The sequence below is a fragment of the Nicotiana sylvestris genome, chromosome 2, assembly GCF_000393655.2.
Source record: "Nicotiana sylvestris chromosome 2, ASM39365v2, whole genome shotgun sequence".
NCBI lineage: Eukaryota > Viridiplantae > Streptophyta > Magnoliopsida > Solanales > Solanaceae > Nicotiana > Nicotiana sylvestris.
Genome location: NC_091058.1, coordinates 45,539,900 through 45,564,331, shown reverse-complemented (window position 1 = coordinate 45,564,331; position 24,432 = coordinate 45,539,900). Strand labels below are relative to the sequence as shown.

General features: G+C 41.2%; 1 protein-coding gene across 1 annotated transcript; it reads right to left on the bottom strand.

Annotated features, from left to right (window-relative positions):
* Window positions 1-444: 444 nt before the first annotated feature.
* On the bottom strand, window positions 445-5,652 carry LOC104247865 (ER lumen protein-retaining receptor A). The gene is made up of 6 exons (XM_009803997.2): window positions 5,392-5,652; window positions 3,878-4,143; window positions 2,049-2,164; window positions 989-1,062; window positions 840-903; window positions 445-762 (listed from the first exon to the last, which is right to left on the bottom strand). Exons 1-6 carry the CDS (start codon window positions 5,480-5,482, stop codon window positions 726-728), a joined length of 648 nt encoding a protein of 215 aa, XP_009802299.1. The 5' UTR covers window positions 5,483-5,652; the 3' UTR covers window positions 445-725.
* Between the last annotated feature and the right edge of the window lie 18,780 nt (window positions 5,653-24,432).

The window sequence follows — 24,432 nt, the reverse complement described above, 5'->3', positions numbered from 1 at the left end:
AACTGTTTCTGCTTCTCCTCAGAAGCACTTTTTTCCTTCCAGAAGCTAGGTCAAAACCAAAAAAGCACTTTTGGCCAAAAACAAGCTTGGTCAAACAGGCTAGTAAACTTATCAATGTCATACACACAAGCGACAGGATTATATTATTCGGAGGAAAAGACAGTTGACGTCTACCCTGTTGGGTTTGTAGGAGGTTGTATTCAATAAATCTGTCTCAAATCTTCAAAGATATAGCCAGCTATTGATTACAGGTCTATACCAAAGTATTGTTCCTCTGCTTTCCTCAAAGGTCACATACTCGCATTGACAATGAATATCATATAAATATGAACGGTTATCAAGATCAATTGAAAAATTAAAATCGTTCAGCACTTGCTAAGAACAAAATATAAAGGCACATGGAAAAGGAAGAAGATATGCAAACATACATGTACGAAGCACAAATAATTGAATAGTCATACCTTCATATCTTTGAAAGTTTGAATCACATTTGACAGGAATACAGACAACATTTTCTAATCAACATATTCCCATCATATCAACAAGGGTACTGTATCTGAATCTAACAATGTAGGAGCTCAGTAAAATACTTAAACCCATGGCCAACTTTGTATGATCATCACGTCTAAGGAAAAGTAGTATGCCAAAAGTTATGTCCGCAAGCCACAGCATGAAACCAGGTCCCAGTTAGCTGTTAAAACTGTTCATCATATCTTGTCTTTGCCTCATGCTGGCAGTTGAAGCTTGGCATTATTTTTCCAACTGCAAAACAAATTTATTAGTAGTTTGTTTACGTCATCAAGAAGTAGCCACTCCAAGAAGCTTTAAGGAATTGTTACCTGATGAAGTAATAATAAAAGAAATCTGCATAAAGGGCCGTCTGGACAAGACCAGAGACGCAAGCTGCAAAAGGAAAAAAATAATTCAACTTTGAAGAACCATTGCGAGTGGCAAACAAATATTACTGGTTGTATCTTGAAAAACTTACATATCCATCTAGTGAAACGCGGCTCTGTCAAATAGCGGTAAATCCAGTTTAAGATGTAAAATGCACGATAGGCCCTGTAATTATAAATCCAGCATGTCAGTGACAATACCCAATAAATCCTTAACTATTTTAAATCAAATTGTAAAATATTCTTATGCCTGATTACAACTAGAAAGGAACATATCTAGCGTGTGTACATAACTTAAAAACCTTTAATGGTTAGATCCCTTTCTGCTCCCAAGGATTATAATACAAAAGGGAAGAGAAACAAAATCAAGACGGATGATAAATACGGGCAGAGAGCACGCGTAGTCAGTAGTGTGAGAAAGAGACCACAAATCCATTTTTTCACACAATGACCTTACTAATCATTTCCCTTTCTTTTGCAGTGAGATGGCAATAATTGCTATCACAATAAACAGTTCAACGGCTTAAGGAAACATTTTAACGGAAGATCCTATCCTGCAGAGTAAGGAAAGCATCACTTGCAATAATGTTATACATGTAAAAAAGGATTCTCAGGACCTAAGACATCTTCTTTTGCATTGTACTGTAATATGGAAGATCTGGAGTATGTTCCTAAGTATCTGGAGTGGTTAAAGCGCTCTACTGAAGAACACTTTCACAAGCTGGAGAAGATAGAAACTACAAAGACAGTTAGTACTGATAGAATACAGTTCCCCCATGCATCGTGTGGGTATATGGAAAAGAGGAACCAATGCTTTGAAGGAAGAACATGTATCACATCATTTTGAATTCAAATGTTCACAATCATTTGTACACGGTAGATTCTTGGATGAACTTCATTAACTCCTTGCATAATTAAAATCGAGACTAGTCTTTTCTAGCAGCACTCAATTGGGCTGTTCTGCGAACAAATTTGTACGAACTTATGAAAATAAAAAACAGCAAATTGTCCAATGTCAGCTCTGACTGATAATCGAACTCAGATAAAAAAATAGATATGCCCAAATCAACATAAAATTGCTCCAATTTTCAAAATACGATGCAAATAATGTCCTTTCAGGAAGTGGCCAGATTTACTGGAGAAGAAGCATACCCAAGGAAGAACACATATTGGCCAGTCAGATTATCAACGTTTCCACTTCTTTGCAAGAGTACCAACTGGGGAAGAATGGCAACTGCCTCCAGGTATATTGAGAAAGCCCAAAACAGCTGAAACAACAATATATGAAGCATCAACAGTGTCAACAGGGAGCAAGCAAATTTAAATTCGAGAATCAAGATTCGGCCAAAAAAGGACAAAGAAAACAAGTAACACAATCTCTGCCACAGGGTCATTGCGGAAATTCTAATCAGTCGTAGGAGGATTGAATGGAAGCTTATTAATTAGTATAGCACCTTGCAACATAGCGTAAGGCTCAATCCTCACTGGCACTTCTCCCCCATCCCCTCCCTTTTCTCTCCTAGCCCACAAAATAAAAAGAAGAGACTCAATCCCTAATGATATAAACTGATGAGTCAAAGTATAAGGATACCATGAGTACTGAGAAATCTCATTTATCTTTCTCTTTTGATGTACTGGGCTTAATGGAGGAACCTCATATTGTTAACACTGCCAAGACAGACAACTAGATGAATGAAACGGAAGGGAAACCACGAATGAAAATACAGGAAGACATTGCAAACCATATAGACAAGAAGATGTCTTTACTCATGCAAATTGTAATGAAACATACTATGAACAACACCAAGTCGTAAAAGAAATGCACAAAATCCACGCCCATACTCATTGAGAGTTTCATTGACCTAGTAAGGTTATAGAGTATGAGAATATTTGGCGAGGACAGTGGAAAAAAGAATTCGAGAGTTCAGCTGGCTCTGAACAGGGAAAAGTAGCTGGAGCCCAGAGTCAAATACAAAATAGACAAGGTCAAACTTCAGTCACAACTTTGTTTGCCCTCGGATCTGGTTAAATCATCATAACAGAACATTCCAATACAAGAGATGCAAACAACTAACCCAAATGGCTATTACAGAAATTCTTCTTGAAGATAGGGCAGGCTGATTCAGATGTTAACAACAGCTGATTACTTAAAGAAGGTCTATCCATTCACATGAATGCAAACATATCATCTCAATATGTGTCAGGCTGCTGACCGTATATTGCCAACGTAAAGAGTTTATATCTTCTTATGAGAACTCCTAGGTCACTATAAAATCGTTCATAGCTTGTCATGCAAACTCAGAGATAATCATGAAATGGGTTACCTTAAGAAGGTCTGTACAAGCACTCTTTCAAGGTTGCTATAACCATGTACATGCAGAGTAGCATGTGAGTAATAGCAAACAGACATTTATGGTGTTCATTCACTTAGTGACGGACTGACTATGTGAGCTTGCTCACATTGTTGGTCTCGAGCCCGGATAAAGGAGAAGGATTATGGTAGGCTGACAAACAGCATAAAATTAGTCAATTTACCATGAATCCTCACGATACTGAAAATAGCATCTGGACGTGCCCATCTAGGAGTGCATTGCACCGGCAACCGGAAGTTTGAGATGAGCTTGAATGGAATGACATGGTCAGTGATGATTCATATAGCCGACCCAAACTTGCTTAGAATTGAGGCATAGTTGTTAATGTTTCGATGTCACTAGTAATGGATTCAAAGCAACACAACACTTCTAGAGAAATTCACTATTTAAAGTAGCCAGCCTATTAAAATTCAACTCTGAAAACATGGTTGTCGCAAGCACCAACAGGATGTTGTGCTTGTCAAGATCTACATATATAAGTCACCAGCTAACAGAAAAAATTAATATAAGTCACCAGCTAACAGAAAAAATTAAGTGAGAAGAAGCAGGATTATCATTGCTAGGAAAATCCATATAAAATAGTTAGAACATTTAGAGATCACTACTAACCTCCTGAAAGGTAAACTTCTCATGAAGAACAAGCGCCAAAGCGAAACACGCTCCAACAAGAATCCAGTAACGAAAAGTATCTAGCTCACGGTCATATGAGCGCCTGACAACCCGGTGGTACCTCATACACCAGACAATTGCCAAAGAGCTTCCAATAAAAACCAGTTTCATCACAGTGTTGTAAAGAGATATGAAGTCACTGAACAAATCCAGATACCGAGCCAAGAACACGATAGCATATAACTCCTGTGTCTTCAATGATATTCCTGAATACAGCAAACACTCTCAGTGCCAACTAGATTTCAGCACAAGTATATTTCAAGCTACTGGAAGATGCAATGAGTCCCTTCAATGGTGAAACTTGAAATATAATGTACAAAAAGGTCCGTACACGTCAATGAATGAGCTATTGAATTCTAAGAATCATATATTTTACTTTATATTAAGAGAAAAGGTAATGTTTCATTCTCTTTTTCTTTTTTGATAAGCTCGTGCACGCCTCAACTATTTCACCGGCTACCTGCTTGCTACCTCCCACCAGAATAGGTACTGGGCTTTGTCCAAATTGAGTGTTTAAAATGTTTGCTGCAATTTGAACCCTGATCTCTGAGTTTTGTACCCTCTTCGTTAACCACTAGGCAACACCCTTGGTACATCTGTAATTATACCGAGGTATTTATGACCCTCCTTATTAGTAATCTAAGTCCTAACATACCATACTTCAGCTGGTTTGCTGATTTACTTCTGTTGACAACATCCACTAGAAACGAACATGTTAACGTGTACCTCTTCATATTTTCAAATTACTTACAGTGCCACTGATTTCACTAAATGTCCTACACAAATACAGATATCCACTTTGTATGTGGCACAAAGCTAACCTAGTTAAAGGTCCAAGACTAGATATGACACAGAAATAGTCACGAAGCGTCAAAGAAATTTCCAAACATTAATAAAAAACAATGATCACACGTGGCAATCTCCCAGTACGTTTAAAACTGCGTCCAAGTCCTATGAGATTCTGGACTTGCATAATGTCACTACTTCCTTGTAGATAAAATGTATCCTGTCCATTGCCTAATTCAGTTGCTAGTACATAAAAGGAATAACAGGCCGACTTCTCTTAGCTTGCTACTTTAATATATCAAGAGCCACATAACATTATTATTACTTTTTCAATTCTGAATGCACAAATCACATACATAGCTCGCTATTAATTATATGTGTGTTGAATTTAAGACCTAATCAGATACGGTCATCTATGTATAGAGCAAAACTACTCATATTCAGGTTTCAACATGAATAAAAATGAAATTAATTGAAAACAGAACCGTATGCAGAACTCTGTTTCACCTTCTGATGCGGAACTATTACATGCTACATAATATACTCAGATTCTATGAGCTACATAATTCAAAGTTGACAAGTTTGCATCTGTTCGTCTCACACACAGAGAGATATATAATAGCTGGTTGAGGAAGTGAGAGTGAAAATGCAAAAGGGAAGAAGAAGACCTGAGCATGATTTGGTCGCGTAGATTTTGAGGAGGAGAACTAAGACACTAATCAAATGTGTCATGTCCCCCGCCAATCTGAAGATATTCATGATTCCTACTGCGAAACACGTCCTATTCCAGCCCCAGATTGATTGCTCTAGAAGAGTCTCAATTTCTGAAGAAAAATGATGAAGATTTGGGGGTTTGAATTGGAAGTTGAGAGAAATGCAGAAATGAAATGGAACTTGAATTGGAATTTGTTTTTGGGATCAAAATTGAGAATACTTTTTTTTTTTTTGTAATTATATGAGGTAAGCGGCTAGAGATACACGTGTCAGTTCCAAACGTCCACCAGGCATGTGTTCAGAAAATGACATTGGGGACGAGAAAAATGAAAAAAAAAAAAAGTACTTCTGTGAGGCCTTTTGGTAAAATTGTACTACCTTAACTTAAAGGGCTATGATATAAGTTGTTAGTGTGAGACCCCAATGTGTTTTTTTCTCTTCTCTTGCGTAATATACGTAATGTGGCGTGGTTATATTAGGTATATACGATTGGGTATAGTACATTGGGAGAATAAGACTGAAAATGTGTGATAATATTAAGGAACTAACTAAAGTTTTAGGTCAAAGGAATACCTTAAACAAAGGTTCGTGGTTAAAGAAATGGCTCGGGTAGCACCCCGTGCGTTCGGAAGGTTTAAGTTAACTTGCACCTGTGAGATAAGACTAAGAGTGTCTAATATGCTAAGAATAGTGTATTATGAGGTATTATAATATCACACAGGTCACATGTTAAGTTTTGGAATCAAGCAAGTTGCGAAATAAAGGTCGGCAAAGGTTATCGTAAAGTTCTCTAATAATTTTTCTAAACTTTGGGTCAAATGTATCAGATCATTTCTCCCAATATATAATGAGTTATGGGACCCACAACCTATCAAATTGAAGGTATACAAGTCTAGTTCGCAACCAAAAATACCTCACGTCAAACGGACATTGGAGTAAAAAGTTATGACTGTTTTACCCCGGACTGTCCAGGCTGAAACCGGGTCGCGAACCGAGTTGGGTCAAACAAGTGGTATAAGTCGGCAAATCCGACTTGTAAGACCCCAAAACATTTCATTTTCGTCCCAAAATAGTGAGGGAGCTGAAGAGAGGGTTCCATGGTATTCTTGAGTGATTAAGGTACGTTTTTAACAATTTCTCCCGTTAAAGTTTGTCCCCGTGCCTAGAAACTCAATCTCTATGCTTTGCAATCGTTCCCCCCTTCTATTAGCTGTGTTTGGAGCTATTTTTGGAAGATAGGTATTTGTTGTTCTTGCTGGTTCTTCAGGCTTTATACTTGATTTTCCAAGGTAATCATCTTGGGACTCTTTTATGATCGTTTTTACAAAGTTCTACGGACGTTTCGTCAAGTTAGGGCCATATGGCAAATCTGCCGATTTAAACTCAATTATGAACTGTTTATAGGTGCGTATAAGCTGCATATATATAGTGTTTGCGAAGCTTAGGACGTAAGGAACAGCTTTCGTGAAGGAACTACAGGCATTCGGACGTTTGTTGGGAAGGTATGTTAAGGCTAAGCTTCGTCCTTCCTTTTTGCACGAATTCTTGAAAATTCCTAAGACGTCAAATGTGATATTTTACTATTCTATTGCTAGAAAGACCTTCTGTGAAAGGCATTGGGATCGTAGCTGAAGTATTTTCATTATGCTATTAGGTTGATATTCCACTCGTTCAATTAATTAGGGTATTCGACATCTATATATGTTATTTTGTCGGTTTTCTTATCCATATGTTTATATATATGAATTCTTATTTGTCTTTGGGTTGTGTGACTAAACAAAATAAAGGCATGTAGTATTTACGATCAGTCCTTCTTTCTTGTTAAAGTATATTTTAAAATCTCTAAAGTGACACATCTATTTCCAAAAATCTCAAATATAAATTTTACGTTTAAACTATTAAAACACTTGATTTTTGATATACTTTCCTTTACTAATTATTAAGAAATCAGGTATAAGGACTAAGTGAAGCACCTTAAGCTTTTTATGAACATCTTCAGAGTTAAGTTATCTTTCTAAAAGTCGAGTTAAGTTTTCAAGCTTATTTAATCAAAGAAAACATATGAGGTTCCACGAGACAATTGTATGCGATACGAAGGTGATTATGAGATTATAAGAATAAGAGTACCAATGAGCCAAGATAGGCTAGGTTCTTGTTATGGCCTATTATGTGCATTCAAAGTTCATATCATACATGACATATTATGCATGGACTTCGAGCTATAATCGGAGGTAAGGGGCCTATTTGCCCGAAAAACTATATATATTATACAGATGGCCACAAGTTGGCAATATGATATCGGTTAGCTACTAAGAGAGACCGTCATTGCTAGCATTTGGTTGAGTATGTCATGCATTTGCATCAATATATATATGTATTCACGACATACGCTTACACGAGCATACCATGCATAATTGATTACTATGAGGTCGGATGTCGGTCATGAAGGCTATAAGAGTTTCAGTGTCCGGTGGTTTCACTATTATTTTTTTTACATCAGCTATGTATGATTCTACTTTCTGCCTTATATACCAGTATATTTTTATTCGTACTGATGTCCCGTTGCCTGGGGACACTGCATTTTTGTTTCGTGCGTGCAGGTCCAGGTAGGGACTCTGATCGACCCCTCCGCTAGGATTTCGGGGTTCAGCTGTGAGTTGGTAAGCTGCACCTCTTCCTGGAGCTTTCATAGGATAGTTACTTTTGTGTACAGTTTGGGTATAGTCGGGGCCTTGTTCCGACAGTGCTTATGACACTCTTAGAGGCTATTGTAGACACAGTATTCTGGGTTTCTTTTTGTAGCTTTCAGTCTCCAGCCCATAGGCTTGGCATGTATATATATGTGTGTAGGCATGTATGTCTCCAATCGCGACCTCGTCGGCCAGCTAGTACTTTATTATTTTGGCTCGTCTACTTTTGTTTATATGGCTTATTGTTATTCAGGTCATGACCTTAATGGTCCAGGCTTAGTATTTCAGATGTTGTGCTGCCCGATCTGTTGGGCCCCCAGTTTATTTAGCTAGTATATTTAGTGGATAACTCGATCGAATACAGTATCGAGTGTCAGTCGTGCCTCCCCTAGTTTGGGGCGTGACAGTTGGAGTAACACTAATTAAAGATACTCTTAATATGTTTATATGGTTTCCCATAAAACCTTACGCCATTAAAATTATCCAACTTCATATAAGTAGTTTTTTTTTCAAGTAAAATTTTGTTAACAAAAATAATAAAATAAATTAATGATGGGAGTAAACGACTCAACATCATTTTTTCATAATACAAATCTTTCCATTTTATTAAGAGTGATAAAATTTAAAGAATTTGGTAGGAGACATAAAACAATTGCTCCGAGAAAAATATTATATTTATGCTTGTAGTCCAAATCTTTTATTCCTTATTAATGTTATATAATGCATATAATTATGGTGTTGTTTAGTGTTCAAGTTTTATCATTTTAAAAAAAAAAAAATTGTTACGACCGGAAAAAAGATAAAAAGAGGTCAATTTCCAAATTTTGTTTACAAAGCTGGCCTTTAGAGGTATTTATTATGGTCATGCACACAAAAAGATTAAGTTTTTTATGCAGGTTTGATCGAAATTTGCTTAAAAGAATGTTACTAGAATGGTGTAGCGTTAAATTTATCTCGACTTTTAAAATTTTGAAACCTTTTTGTTGAAAAGCAATTTAAAATCCAAAATGACTTTAAAATGAAATTGAGCACCTTTTAATCGAATTAGTAAACTGCAAATACTAAATTCGTAAAAGCAAACAAAACAAAAAAGAATATAAGAGGTGCATCAATTAAAATAAAATCTTCTAAAGTAGAAATTGTTGTCAGTTACACAATAAAATTAAAGCAATTGTGTGATTACTTTTTTTCTTTCTTTTTAATGATTTCAAATAACAAATAGAATAACATATTACTGAATTTGATGAAAAATTTACAAGAATTATTTTGGTATGGTTAATGTAACTATTGGTAAGAATGTACTTGTTTATTTTTTGAAGCAGCTAAAACGTTAAGTTAAATTAAATATTTTAATTTAATCTAAGTTTTAGCATAAGATTATAAGTAGTCATTTCATAGAAATACTGGACTCCGAGCAACATTTCAAAATGACAAGTGTCAAACTGTAATGTGAGTCTAATTACACCAAAGATTTAGGAGAGAGACAGGCTAAGAGTTAGCAACCTCAGAGAACTCAATGAGGTGGCCAATATAGTCTAAGATAGATTCGTAATTAAAATATTATTATGGCTAAAATAAAGAGTGCTACACGAGTATTATATGATAAGGCGATACCTATCAAAGTTAAGTGTAAGTCTTATAGAACGATGCTGAGAGTAACAATTATTTGACTCAAAAGATATATTAATCTTTTTGAACAAATCAATCAAAAAAATGAAAAGTTAAATTTTAGTTAAGTATAATAATTTCTAAAATCAAAGGTATGTAAGATGAATATAGTGGATAGTATTTCTTGATGAATGATCGAACGCTAATGATGCCAATCGTTTACGTAAAAAAAAATATTATAGTCAGTGTTTTTCAGCTAGAAAAGTAAAAAAGCTCCCTTTAAAAGGTTGTTTTCCCGCTATATATAAGGGGCAAACCCCTTCTGAACCCTAAAAAGCATATTATGGGGAATATCCGAAGGAATATTCTTGGTGCCCCTATTGGACCTACACTACTGTAAAAGTCGTGCAGTCTCTGTTCGCTTGTCTGTCGTCCTCCTCAGGACGTCGAGCTACGAGGATCTCGTCGTTTGTCGTATGCATCAATGGTCGTGGTCGTCCAAATTTGGACCCATACAATTAATCCCTCCGCTTGTCGAGGTTGCAACTCGGTGTGTCCTTGATAAGCAGATACCATCCGCTCTTGTGGAGAAATTTGGTCTTACGGAGCGTTATGGCTTGACCAATAATGGGAGGTCAGCATGCTCAACAAGACATCGGATAGTGTATCTTATCGGGAAATGACGTCATCTCCATGTGTGTCATCATTATGCGTGTTTTCGAGACAGGGGTTGAGAGCTTGTCGCTTCGATTTCGGTGCCACTCTGCAGCCTTCCGCTTCGATTCTGGTGCCACCCAATCCTATAAATAGGTGGAGGGTTTATTTTTTTCAAAAACTCATGGCCATTTCATTTACGGTTATTCTTTTTCATCTCATTCGTGTTTGTTCCACCATTTTCTCTACTTCCTCTTCTCTCATTCTCTACTCTTAACCTTCCCTGTTGTTCTAACGCATTTTCTGTAGAAGAGATGCCTAGAACGCACTGAGCTCGTGAGGGGGTCTCTGACGCCACTCTGTTGTCCGTGGCACTTCCTTCTGGTGATGAGGGCATGATAGTGGAGGAGGGGGACAACTTTCCCACCGTGGAGGAGTTGCTGCCGAGACACCCTTTGTCTCGAAGTGACTTTCTTAAGGATCCTCCTCCTACTCCCATCCCTGTGTTCTCTGAAACCGAGCAAGTTCATATTGATGCTCTCCGTGCAAAGTATAACATTCCCTCCCACGTTGATATGGTTCCAGCGGAGAGGGACTTTGTAGAAGTCCATAGGCCTGGGTACTGTGCCTTTTATGATACCCCTTCGTGATCGGCCATTCCTTCCCCCTTCTTCCGTTAGCGGAAGAACTCTGTCAATTCTACCAGGTTTGCCCGGCACAACTTTCTCCGTACACGCTTAAAAAACTCCTACTGTTGACAAAATACGCGGAGTTGGCAGGGTGCAAGGTTATTGTTCATCATCTTCTGCACTTGTTTTCACCCAGCTTTCATAGGAGCACTATGGTGCATTTGAGGCACCGTGGGACGAAAGGGGTGGTGGTTGGAACCGACGACTGAGCGAGTCGTAATTTTGGCGCAAGCACTTCTTCTTCAGAACCGCACATATCATGTCTGGCCCCGCTAGGTTTTCGGAGTGATGGAACGAGAACCGTAAGCGCCGCCATTTGCTTTGTTCTTTCTTTTCTTCTTCATTCACCTTAGTGTTTGTTCGCTTCTCGTTTGCAGCTATGGGGCGTCACCTCAACCTATTGCGGGTATAAGGGATTGGGTGGCCCGTTTGATCCCCCATGCAGCGGAAACTCGAGACTGGCCTACTTTCATGAAGCGTTTTGGGCCGGGAGTTTTGTCTGGTAAGTGTCTTCTCCTGTATCACTCCTTGACTATACATCGTTGTCTATTGATACGACTTTTTATGATGACAAGTCGAGGAGCTTCTAGGCGGATGGCTCCAGTCTCTGCATTTCGACAGGATGTCGTTGCTGCAGGAAGGCAGTTTATTTTAAGTGAGTCCGTTCGAGAGGGTCGTGCTCAACCGATACAGACGGGAAATCCTTCTCGTGACATGGTCGTGAGGGAAGAGGACTCTTCCGCACCGATCCCTCACATTTTGGACGAATTCTCTAATCGGGAAGAGTCGTTACTGAGGAAAAGGAAGAGAGTGGAGCTTGGGAAGGATGTGATCGTAGACACTGGTAAAAGATAGACGGGTGCGTCGCAGATAGTGCATGTGCCCACATTTATGGCTGATGCTATTTTGTCGAGGAGGTCTCCCAAAATGGAAGGGGTTTACCCAGGAGGTGGTTCCATGCGTTCTGTCGAGGGTGGTGCATTGTCTAACATCGGAGGGGGCCCACGCGTCGAGGGCGAAGGCTCAGGTTCAGATGTCGACCTAGGGGATGTTCGTGAGTTTTTAGAACGCCATACTCATGTAGAGGTCAGAGTGGAGGGTTCTGATCGGCATGCAGTTATTCCTGGGGATTACAATGTGCTGTCGAATTGTGATTAGTAGCATCTGCTTTAGCCCCTTTATGTGTTGCTCCCGAGAGCGAGGTGCTCGGAGCGATGAGCGACATGGAGTTATCTCGGAACGTCGTCGGCATGGCCTTGCAGGTAGATGTCTTTCTCTTCTTTTTAGTCATTGGGTTTGCGTCGTTATTTTCGACCTGTCTTTCTTCTTTAACTTTTTCCTATTGTGCCAGACCCTTGTCATGGAGATTGAGCACGAGTGCCGGGAAAAGAAGAGGACGACCATCTACGGGAAAATGTCTTCTAAATATAAAAAATATCGCACCAAGCATCGTGCGATGGCTAACATCTACAACTAGGACCCCGACTTCCAATTGTTCCGCGAAGGGATTAAATAGAGGGAGGATCAACTGGCGCGCAAGGTCGAGGAGTTGAGGGAGCGAGATGAGGACCTTATGAAGGTCATTGCCCGCAACAGTGAACTTGAGGCATCCCTTAAGGCGAAGGAAGATGATATCTAGTTAAGTAGAGGGGTGATGGCCAAGAACTCCGACCTAGAAGCGAAGATGACCAGTTTGACTGTCGACCTGGGTGTGAAGATGGCGAAGATCAATAAGCTCAGGGGTGAGTTTAGTGTGAGTGCCGATAGACTAGCGGCTGCTATTTCTGAAGCGTCAGTTTTGGAGGATGCCCTCCATCTTTGTAGGCCGGAGCGGACCAAGGAGGAAGAGACATCCACACACAAGGTAGCGGGGCTTGAGGGGCGTGTTAAGGAGTTGGAGGCGGAGCTATCTGTGTTGACCGGGAAAGTGGTATCACTTAGAACAGAGGATGCGAGTCGACACTCACAACCTTCTATGTCTCGTGCCTCGGCCGATCCTGTCATGCCTCGTCGTTTATACGAGTTGTAGGTTCATGCTGAGGCCCGACTTGATGTGTACAAGGCTCTTCGTGCGGACGGGAGGGCATCTGAAGTGGAACTTCAGGGTGTGCATGCTGAAGCTCGTACAGCTCGTGAGGCATGTGGATACGACCCTCTTATGCCTATCGGGGATGATATCAATTCTGATGATGCGAACCGTCTTGCCTCTGACTCTTGGTATGAAGATGTGTATGCTACAGGGGATGATGTATAATTTTTGGTTTGTACTTACTTTTTGCTTCAAGATTTTTGTAAGGGCATGCTTGAGCCCGTTGTAAAGATAGATGCTAGTAATATTTTGTTGTAATGAAGAAATTGTTTTGTTGATTCGGTGATGATCTTTGTAATATTTATGATATCCTAGGTACTCGTCGAACTGTTAAGCCGATTTTGTTTCGGGTGAGGCCGGACCCTTTTCTTTTGGCGATGGCCTCAGCCATTGGGATGCTACTTTCGAGCTAGCGTCGAATTAGTATCCTGTTATAGTTCGAGTGAAGTCGAACTTATGCTTTTGTTGATGGCCTTAGCCATTGGGATGTTACTTTCGAGCTGGCGTCTAAGTAGGATCCCGTCGTGGTTCGAGTGAAGTCGAACTCATGCTTTTGTGGATGGCCTTAGCCATTGGGATGTTACTTTCGAGCTGGCGTCGAAGTAGGATCCCGTCGTGGTTCGAGTAAAGTCGAACTAATGCTTTTATAGTGTCCTTAGTCATTGGGATGTTACTTTCGAGCTGGCGTTGAAGTAGGATCCCATCGTGGTTTGAGTGAAGTCGAACTCATGCTTTTGTTAGTGTCCTTAGCCATTGGGATGTTACTTTCGAGCTAGCATCGAAGTAGGATTCCATCGTGGTTCGAGTGAAGTCAAACTAATGCTTTTATAGTGGCCTTAGCCATTGGGATGTTACTTTCGAGCTGGCGTCGAAGTAGGATCCCGTCGTGGTTCGAGTGAAGTCAAACTCATGCTTTTGTCGATAGCCTTAGCCATTGGGATGTTACTTTCGAGCTGGTGTCGAAGTAGGATCCCGTCGTGGTTCGAGTGAAGTCGAACTCATGCTTTTATCGATGGCCTTAGCCATTGGGAATCTCATTCACACATTGGAGATTCGATTATATATCTGTAGGAAATACATGTTGACTTTGTACATACAATGGAGATTTGGATGTCTATACCTAGTCCCTTCATTACTCGGCCTGGAGATCACGTCAATGGGCAGGGTAATGAACAATACTTCGGACCTCGAGACGTCCCCCTTGCCGCCTCATTAAAAACCTTACCGAGAACACCCGATTGGGACAAAACCGGGATGAGGGAAAAAAGAGTACGACTTAGGTGGCACCTCTTTTCAGAAGTGGAAGTATTTGAGATGGACGACATTCCAATTATTTTAGAGTAGTTTTCCTTCCATTGTCTCTAACTGGAATGCTCATTTGTTTGCTGCCGCCGTGATTTTGTATGGCCCATCCCAGTTTGTTCCCAGTTTTCCCTTATTAGGGTCTTTCGCTGCTTGTGTTTTAGCTTTGAGGACGTAGTCTCCAACCTTGAGCGGTCGTACTTTGGCTTTCTAGTTATAGTACCTTTCCGCTTTTGCTTTTGGGCTATCATTCTTACGTGGGCCATATCTTTTCATTCTTCGACTTCATCCAGATCTTGTAGCCTACTTTCGTCGTTGCTTGGTCCGCTTTCGTTGGAGTATCTCAGGCTAGGTTCTCTGACTTTGACGGGTATGACCGCGTCAGTCCCGTAGACTAGTGAATATGGCGTCTCGCCAGTGCTAGTTTTTGGCGTAGTGCGGTATGCCCATAGTACTTCTGGCAACAGTTCAGGCCGTAGCCCCTTGGCATCCTCGAGCTTCTATTTCAATATATTCAGTATCATTTTATTGGAGGATTCGGCTTGGCCGTTGCCGGCGGGATGGTATGGTGTGGATAGTATTTGCTTGATGTGCCATTTTTCAAAAAACTCGGTCATTTTCTTTCCGACGAACTGAGGTCTGTTGTAACAGCTAATTTTTTTGGGAATGCCGAAGCGACATATTATATTTTTCCATATGAACGTGATAACTTCTTGCTCGTGTATTTGGGTGTATGTACATGTTTTCACCTATTTAGAAAAATAGTCAGTTAAAACCAAAAGGAAGCGTACCTTACCTCGTCCTGCTGAGAGGGGTCCGACAATATCCATCACCCACTTTATGAATGGCCATGGCGAAGTGACGGAATGCAGGAGTTCTCCTGCTTGGTGTATCATAGGGGCGTATTTTTGACACTGTTCACACTTCCTGACGTAATCTGTAGTTTCTTTTTTCATGGTAGGCCAGTAGTATCTGGTGCAGATGAGGTATCTGATGAGGGCACGATTTCCCTTATGGGCACCGCAGTGCCCCTCGTGTACTTCTTCTAGTACTCGCCTTGTTTGATTTGGCCCAAGACACTTAGCCAGGGGGTCGCCGAATGTTCTTTTGTAAAGATCATAGTTTACGAGGTTGTATCTGGCCGCCTGTATTCGAAGTTTTTTGGCTTCTTTCTTATCTTGCGGGAGCGTCCCTTCCTACAAATATGTTACGATACGGTTGCGCTAGTCCCAATTTAGGTTTATATAATGTAACTCGACTTTGTCTATTGCGGAATGGAGAAGGGTGACCACGTTCTCCTTGTTGATATTTTTGGTGGCTGCTGCTAGCTTGGCGAGACCGTCCGCTTCGATATTCTGTGCCCTGTGTATCTGGTCGAGACGGCATTCGTCGAATTCTGGCAGCAGTTTGTGAATTTCTGACTGGTACTTTTGTAGTCTCTGTTCTTTGATTTGGAAATTCCTAGTGACTTGGTTTACCACGAGTTGAGAGTCGCAATGGAGGACGAGTCGTCGAGCGCCATATTTGAGAGCTAATTTCAATCCTGCAATCACAACTTCATACTCGGCCTCGTTGTTAGTCATCTCGGGGCATCGTATGGACTGTTGAATTACTTCGCCCATAAGAACCTCGAGGATGAGTCCCAGTCCTGATCCTAATGCATTAGATGCGCCGTTAGTGTAGAGGACCCAGAGGTCAGATTGTGCGAAAGCGCAGAGCGCCTCCTTCTCTACTTCAGGTAATACTTCCGCGCTGAAATCGACGACAAAATCGGCGAGCACCTGCGACTTTATAGCAGTTCGTGGTTGGTATGTTATGTCGTGCTCGCTTAATTCTATGGCCCATTTGGCCAACCTACCTGATAGTTCGGGTTTGTGTAGGATGCCCCTGAGGGGGAAGACTGTCACCACCTTTATAGGGTGACATTGAAAATATGGTCTAAGCTTTCGTGAAGCTATGACTAATGTCAGAGCTAGTTTCTCAAGGTGGGGGTACCTTGTTTCAGCATCAATTAAGGTTTTGCTGATATAATAAATTGGAGATTGCGTACCTTTATTTTCGTGGACCAAAACTACACTTACCATGGCTTCGGAGACTGCTAGGTACACTAGGAGTAATTCGCCCGCGTCTGCCTTGACGAGTAGTGGCGGCAAGGATAGATACGCTTTCAGTTTTCTTAAGGCGTCGGCGCATTCTGAAATCCACTATAGCCCGTGGTCCTTCTTTAGTACATTGAAAAATTTATGGCACTTGACTGATGATCGTGAGATGAACCTCGATAGGACGGCTATTCGTCCTGTCAATTTTTGTACCTGCTTCTTGCTGGTTAATGTCTCCGGTATTCCTTCTATAGCCCTGATCTGATCCGGGTTGACCTCGATACCCCGTTGCGATACCAAAAAACTAAGGAACTTTCCTGAGGTTACGCCAAAGGCGCATTTTTTGGGATTCAATTTCATTCCGTATCGCCTCAATATTTCGAAGGCTTCCTTCAGCTGACCAATGTGATCCTCCTTCCTTTTTTGACTTCACTAGCATGTTGTCGATGTAGACCTCCATGGTCTTTCCGAGTAGTTTTTTGAACATCTTGGTGACTAACCTTTGATACGTTGCCCCTACGTTATTGAGTCCGAACGGAATAACTATGTAGTAGTACGTTCCTTGGTGAGTGATGAAAGTGGTCTTTTCTTGGTCTTCTGCCATTAGGATTTGGTTGTAACCAGAATAAGCATCTAAGAAGCTTAATAGTTCGTGTCCCGCCGTTGCATCGATGAGTTGGTCGATATGTGGTAACGGAAATGAATCTTTTGGGCATGCTTTGTTCAGGTCAGTAAAGTCGACACTCATCTGCCACTTCTCGTTCTTCTTTTTTACCATGACCACATTGGCGACTCACTGAGGATACTTTGATTCTCGAATGGAACCATTATTGAGCAACTTGTCAACTTCTTCGCTGACTGCCTCTTATGGCATTGAACTTTCTGCGCATTTGTCGTACTGGCGGGTAAAGAGGGTCGACATTCAGCCTATGTGTGGCGATGTCCCTTGGGATTCCCGGTATATCTAAATGGGAAAAGGCAAATAAATCGGCACTGTTAGTTAAGAACTCATGGAACTTACCTGGTTCTGAGAGGTTGTGTCCAATATAATCTTTTTTCGTGCTATCGGTGTTGTCCAATTGAACGGGGTCGAGGTCTTCTACGGTTGCCTTGCAGGCTTCTACGACATCCGGGTCTTTGATGGCCTCTATTTGTATATCGGGTTTGGTTCCCGATATGGCTGATTGCTATGCTTCCGCACTTGCCCTCTTTAGTTGTTGGGTGTGTGTGCAATCTTGGGCGATTCGGTAGCACTCTTGGGCGGTGCGTTGCTCGCCTCGGATACTGAATATTCCCCATGGGGTAGAAAATTTGATTACTTGATAGAAACTTGATGGGACAGTGGTCACGGCCTACTCCGCACTACTATTGAGTAGCAAGAGAGGGTTGGAGCAGCTTTTACCCGATTTAGGGTCGGGATCGATTTCCACAGAGAGCTAGAATTTGGAATCGAGTATCTATCTAGTTTAGGATTGCGTATGTGTTCCAAATTGCACTTCTAATCATTTTTGGGGTTTTTGATTTACTTCTACTTTTATCAAACTACAATGGTAAATGAAACTAGATTAAGCTAAGAGTAAAATGTTGCGGGTTACTCAAATAGTTTAAAAGACACTAAGGTAGTGACTTCCGCCTATGTGGTCAATTAACGAATACTTGAGTCTAAGGCATGATTGACATATTTGGGGAGTATGATATAACCGTTGCACAATATTACCCACTCTACACCTCTTGGTGGTTCGAGTGATTTTGCCCGAATTGACTTTCTCAAGACCAATTGGGTATGCAAATTTGCGCAAACAATCAAGGTTCAAGTCGGGTATTGCTCTCTCAAGATTTAACCCTTTAATTGGAGCTATCAATCTCTTGAGTATGCCCCAATTCCTTGTTGGACCAATTTCAGAGACTCAAGCTCTCTTTCTCAAGAAGAGCTCAAGTCAACTAAATACAAACTAGTGTTTGCAACCACTAATTCAACAATTAAACATGAAATTAGCCCAAATATCAAACACCCATAGTCAATCTAGCCCTAAAACACAAGACCCATCAATTACCCATACTAGAGTTGAGCCACAACCCTAGCTTATGGGTTTAGCTACTCATAATTGAAGAAGAAAAAGCAAGAAATAGATAAAGAACAACTCATATTAATTAATTACTAAGATAAACAATAAGATTCAATGTTGAAATGTAGATAAAATTCCCAAAATATCTAAAACATCTGAACCCACGAGCGTAACTATGTTCCAAAACTATCTGATACCCTAAAAATGGGAAAAAAGTTATTTATACTAAGCTGAAAAATCTGGACAAAAATACCCCTACGGGGCTAGTGCGGACCGCAGAGAATGGACTGCGGTCGCGGGGGCTTCTAGTGCGGTCCACATAAAATGGAGCGCGGACCGCATTGGCTTGAACTCGGAATTTGGTAACTCTCTGATACTCCTTACTACGGACCGCACTAAATCGAGTGCGGCTGCATTGATCTTAGTGCGGACCGCACAAAACCTAGTGCGTCCGCCTTATCTTTGTGCCTGAATGTCATGCTCTTTGAACCTCATAGTGCGGACCGCACAGAATGGTGTGTGGCCGCACTGGCCTTGTTTTGCCTGAGCTTTGTCTTGTCTTGATACTTGTGCAAGTTTCACTCCTTTTGAGCTGATATTTGACTTTTTGTCACTTTGTTGATCAAACCTGTAATCAAGCATAACTTGTGAGCCTTTGGGACTATTTTGTACACATTTCTAATCAAAACTTAAGCAAGAAGGAGTATAAAATGTAGCAAAATCCCTAGTTATCAACTCCCCCAAACTTAAGCTTTTGCTTGTCCTCAAGCAAACAAAATAAGACCCACCCCTCAAGAGAACATCCAAGAAAATTTTAGCTGTCCTAAAGTAACCTAATCTAGCATCAATTGGGACTAACAATTTTCCTCAATACAAATGAATCATTAATAAATTTTTACTCTTTGAAACTCCATGGAATAAGTGCGACACAGGAGCATCAAGAGTTGACTCAACACATCAAAGAACTCTTTCTATTACTTTGGTCATTGTGGAACCCAAACTCACACATCCTCAACTCTCCCTAAGCAAACCTCACTTTTAGAATAGTGGCACTCAGAACGAGGTTAATAGAAATTCACTCATCTCTCTTAATAAAAAGTCACAAGTCCGGATCTAAGTACCATATGCTTGCCCCTTATGTGAGTCACCACTAATGTAAGCTTCATCCGACTCAAGATCATATAGCATTTTTGTGGAGACATTGTAAAGTCTTTTGGTTCAGGGTAGGAAATGTTTGATCTAAGAAGGATCCATATTCCCTTAAGCACTTCTTTTGTTTCATTTGGCACACTTTCACTTGACTCTTTGAGTCATTTCACTTCTTTCTAAGGGGTTAGAGAGACACACTGTCACTCTTTCTTATACATTTCAAACCTTTTCTCCTTTTTCAACTTTCCACACCTTTCATTCTTTGCTTTTCTTTAATCTTTTTTTATTCTCTTTCCTATTGAACATTCTTTTTGTCTTTTTGCTTTTCTTTCTTTTTCATTGCCTTTCTTTTTCTTCATTTTTGTGCATTTTTACCACTTTGTTGCAATCCTCGTCTCCCCCCCAAACTTATACTTTTGCCATGTGCTAAAGGAAAGATCGGGTGCCAAGAGAGGGTATCTTTTAGAACGGGTAAAGGCTTGTATCATGGTTCTTAAAAGAAAACGATCTAGGGCTCAAAAGGGTTGACTAGGGATCTTATGATTGGTATGTTATGGAAGTGTTCAAGCTATTATTTGGACCAAGGAGAGCCTATAATCATGTCTCAAGTCAAAATTCACTTAGTATTTCGCCTCAACAAACATTCAGGGCAAGTTCTAGACCAATGGCTCAGGACTTGGACTTGCAATGCGATTACTCACCACACAAGCTATGGGATTGCTAAAGATACATAGTCGGTGGCCCACAACGACCTTAGATAATATTTGAGCACACAATGGTCCGAAAAAACCACTTGATGATTATTGGTCAACACAAAAGTCTCAAGGTCACTACTTTCACCATCCTAAACACAACAATTTATTTTTGACCATAAGATCAAAGGCAAATGTGCTAGGCCCAAGTGAAGCTTTGCTTGAGGCACCCTTAACTACTAATTACTAAAAACAAAAAGAAAAACGGAATCAAACTCTTAAGAAGGTTGTCACGCCATCCAACATTGGGAAGAGCCACCCGGTTAACACAAAGCTCCACCTTTGGAAAGAACCGTGGCATTAAGAAAACCAAACACTTATTGCAAACTTTTAAAACTATAAGCTACGAATCATAAATAAGAAGCTAAGAACGAAAAATTTGCGGAAAGTAGAATAAATATATATAGAAGGGGATTTGTCGAATGTACAATAGATGGGATGAATATGTACAATGCAGCATAACTTTATATACAGACCCAAAGTAAAATAAAAGTGTGATAAATGTAATGAAATGTTAAAATTATATACAACCTAAAGATGAAAAGATAAGGAAAACATTAAAAGTATCAAATATATATATAATCATCCGAATGAATCCATAAAATTGGGGTCTACCCTTTGACATTGTCCCCAATGCCAACTAAACTAAATAAAGCACCAAAAAGAGAAAGGGAAAAAGGATATAGGGACTCCCTATGGCCTGTCTGTCTGCATGGGCTCCTGAGTGGTCCCTGAGTCCTCACTATGCTCGGGAACCTCAGACTGGTTCCCTAAGGCCTACTGTTGTGTTGTTGGGACCTGGGCTTGGACAGGCTCATGAGGTGCATCCTGTGGCTGACTGGAGGAAGCCTCCGGTGGGTCTGCCAACTGGATGATTGCATCGTCTACTCTGAGAATCATCCTCTTCCTCTTGGGAGGCTTACGTAACTGCTCCGGTTGGGGATGAACTGCTGGTACTGGGTCCTGGAGCAGTAAATCTAAAGGCAGCTAATCTGCCTTCAGTCTATCAACATTAGCTCTCAACTCCTTCACGAACTCCTTGGAGGCCTGTGTCTTCCTCAACTTCTTGTGCTCCCTAATAAGCTCCTTGAGAGCCTTGCTGTGTGAATCAACTACCTTTGTGAGCACCTTATGAGTGTCGAGGATTTTTTGCTGGTTTGCCAAATCTCCTTAAGAGCATCCTCTATGGACTGGGAGACCTGTGGAGGTGGAGGTGCCGACTGAGCCTCTACTGTGGTAGTGAGGGTAGACAACTTGGATGACACAGTCTGCATCCAGTTGTTGATACTGAGGAGAGCCTGGCTTAGTTGATGGGCAGTCACCGGATAGGCACGGGAAGATGGTATCTCCAGGTCTACTAAGGTGGATGGGCCAGGAGGGATATCAGTAGAGGTAGAGGCAGGCTGAGCAGGGGCCGCTACCACAATTGGCTCCTCAAACTGGCCAATTGGAGCAGTAGATGTACCCTTGAAGTTCTTGCTCTTGGGGTTATCATCCCCCTGCATGTTATACCAATAAAATGGGGCCTTCGCTTTGACCTTGATGTCGAAGGGCCTCTTTTCAACTTTTAAGTCCCGGAAGTACATAGTCAGAAAACTGAAGAACGGGAAGTTTCTGTCATTCTCAGCACCCACAATTGTAATTATCCTCGACATCACATTTCCCATATTGATTGGGTACCCCGCCATAATCGAAGCCACCAAAACTGCCCGGTAAAGAGGGAGGGAGTTGTCATGAGTCGTGGGGTTCAACCTGCTACATACAAATGTTTTCCACCTCCTTGCCTCGAGATTCAAACTACGTCTTAAAATCTTGACGCCCGCAATCAACCAATCGGGGAAGGTACCCGGGATTGCCAGGTACTGTGCCAACCAGGGACGGACCTCCTCGCCCAATTCCATCTTCTCCATATATAGTGACTCATCCTCCTCATCATAGCCAAGGTATTCATTTATGGTTTTTTCGTCAAATAGCACCTTCAGGTTTCGCACCTTGGTCACTTTGGAGCCCTTTTTGATATGGGCAACGTTGGTGTAGAATTCCTTGACCAAGTGCTCATTGGCATCTACACATTCATACAAAAAATGCTCCCAGCCAACTCTCTCCCTAAACTGCCTCCTTACATTGGGGTTGTGAGGCAGTAGATCTATATCAACAAAAATCCGCTTTGGGATTAATTTCCTCAGCGACCATCATTCCCTGAATTTGTGATATGTTACTTCACTTACGAACCGGTCTTGCCATGCCTCCAGTTTCCTAGTTCTATCCACCCCACCAACCTGAGGTTCACCCCCTTCTCCAACTACTTCTTTACCTCTTACTTCCTCATCATCTCCTACTGCACCCTCTCTGGATAATGATGCTATGGGAGAGGTGGAGTATTCATCCATATCGCCTTCAGCTGAGCCCTCAGACGACCCAGAAGACACATTTACTGATGCTTGGGCAGCAGGGGAAGTGGGAGGAGTGTCTCTTAGTCTATTTTTCTCCGGCCAGTCAGGGATGTATTCTGGGATTGAGTCTGAAGATATCTTCCGGGAGGGCTCGTACTCACTCCCAGACATGTCAATGGCCCTATCAGCAACTTTAATCATCTTCCTCATATTTTTGATGTTTTGCCTGGCTTGCGGAGTGAGTTTAACTATTTTCTGTTTCCCTCCTCGGAAGGATTCACATCTGCCTGGTTGTTTAGAACCTTTACCTCGTTGTTTCACCATTGTCTGCAAACACAATCCAATAAACTTGTTAGTATCAATAGAAGCAGTTAAGAAATAAAGTAGCAGAACGGGAAGGAAAAGTTGCAGACAATTGCAGTCAGTTTTTAGAAGTCACACACTGCGGACCGCACAGGGTCAATACGGACCGCACAAAATGGCCATGCGATCCGCATAGAGGTAGGGTTCAGACTACCCACTCTCTGTATCCAGGCAGTGCGGACCACACAAAATATAGTGCGGCCGCCCAGGGACCAATGCGGTCCGCACAAAATGTAGTGCGGTCGCAGTCCCCAAAGTTCAGCTTTCAGGACAATTAGCAATGCGGTCCGTACAAAATGTTACTACGGACCGCACAGAATCGACCGCAGTTCGCACTGAGTGCCCAGCTGTGGCACTAAGTTAGGGTTTCATAAATTTTGATTTTAAGCCCAATTTTACACTTAAATAATGTCCCTAAGTGATTTTCCATTGTTTTTAACTACCTAAACCTACTCTAATTAAAGAATTAATTACCCTAACCTAATTAATTGAAGAAAATACGGGAATAATATGGTGAAAGACAAGAAAAACAAAAAAAGAAAGGAAAATAATGAAATTAAAATAATTAAATAGCAGTAGAGTTACCAGATGTGAGATGAAATGAAGACTAACAAGTCCAAATGATTAATTACGAGCAACAGGGATGCTGAACAGTGATTTTAGAGTGCTGAGATTCAAAGGTTCGAAAAGTGTACAAGGAGGGCCTTAGGCCCTATTTATAGAAAAGAACCTGGGGCCCAACTTACCATCTAGTGCGGACCGCACAAAATGGACCGCGATCCGTATTGCACAACAACTTCCAAGTTTGATGAGGCAACACACTGCGGTCCGCACAAAATGTAGTGCGACCGCAGTGGCAAACTTCAGAGAGATCAACATTTCACCCTTCACCAGTGCGGTCCGCACTAAATGTAGTGCGGCTGCATTGCAAAGTTCAGAGGCCTGAACAATTTTTCCACTATGTCCTGCACTGTACCAACACAATCCTGTAATATCTCACAACCAGTTAGCCCAAAAATTAATCCTACACTACAATGAAAATCAAATAAAACAAGAAGAAAACACACATGGGTTGCCTTCCAAGAAGCGCCTGATTTAATGTCGCGACACGACTCAGGTTACCATCACATCATTTGAAATG

What these genes read in the sequence shown, in the direction of transcription:
- LOC104247865 (XM_009803997.2), bottom strand. Translation starts at nt 5,482, where the DNA reads ATGAATATCTTCAGATTGGCGGGGGACATGACACATTTGATTAGTGTC. An exon ending in CGCGACCAAATCATGCTCAG is followed by an intron (nt 4,144 to 5,391) that starts GTCTTCTTCTTC and finishes TGCTGTATTCAG; the next exon opens with GAATATCATTGAAGACACAG. An exon ending in CAATATGTGTTCTTCCTTGG is followed by an intron (nt 1,063 to 2,048) that starts GTATGCTTCTTC and finishes TTATAATTACAG; the next exon opens with GGCCTATCGTGCATTTTACA.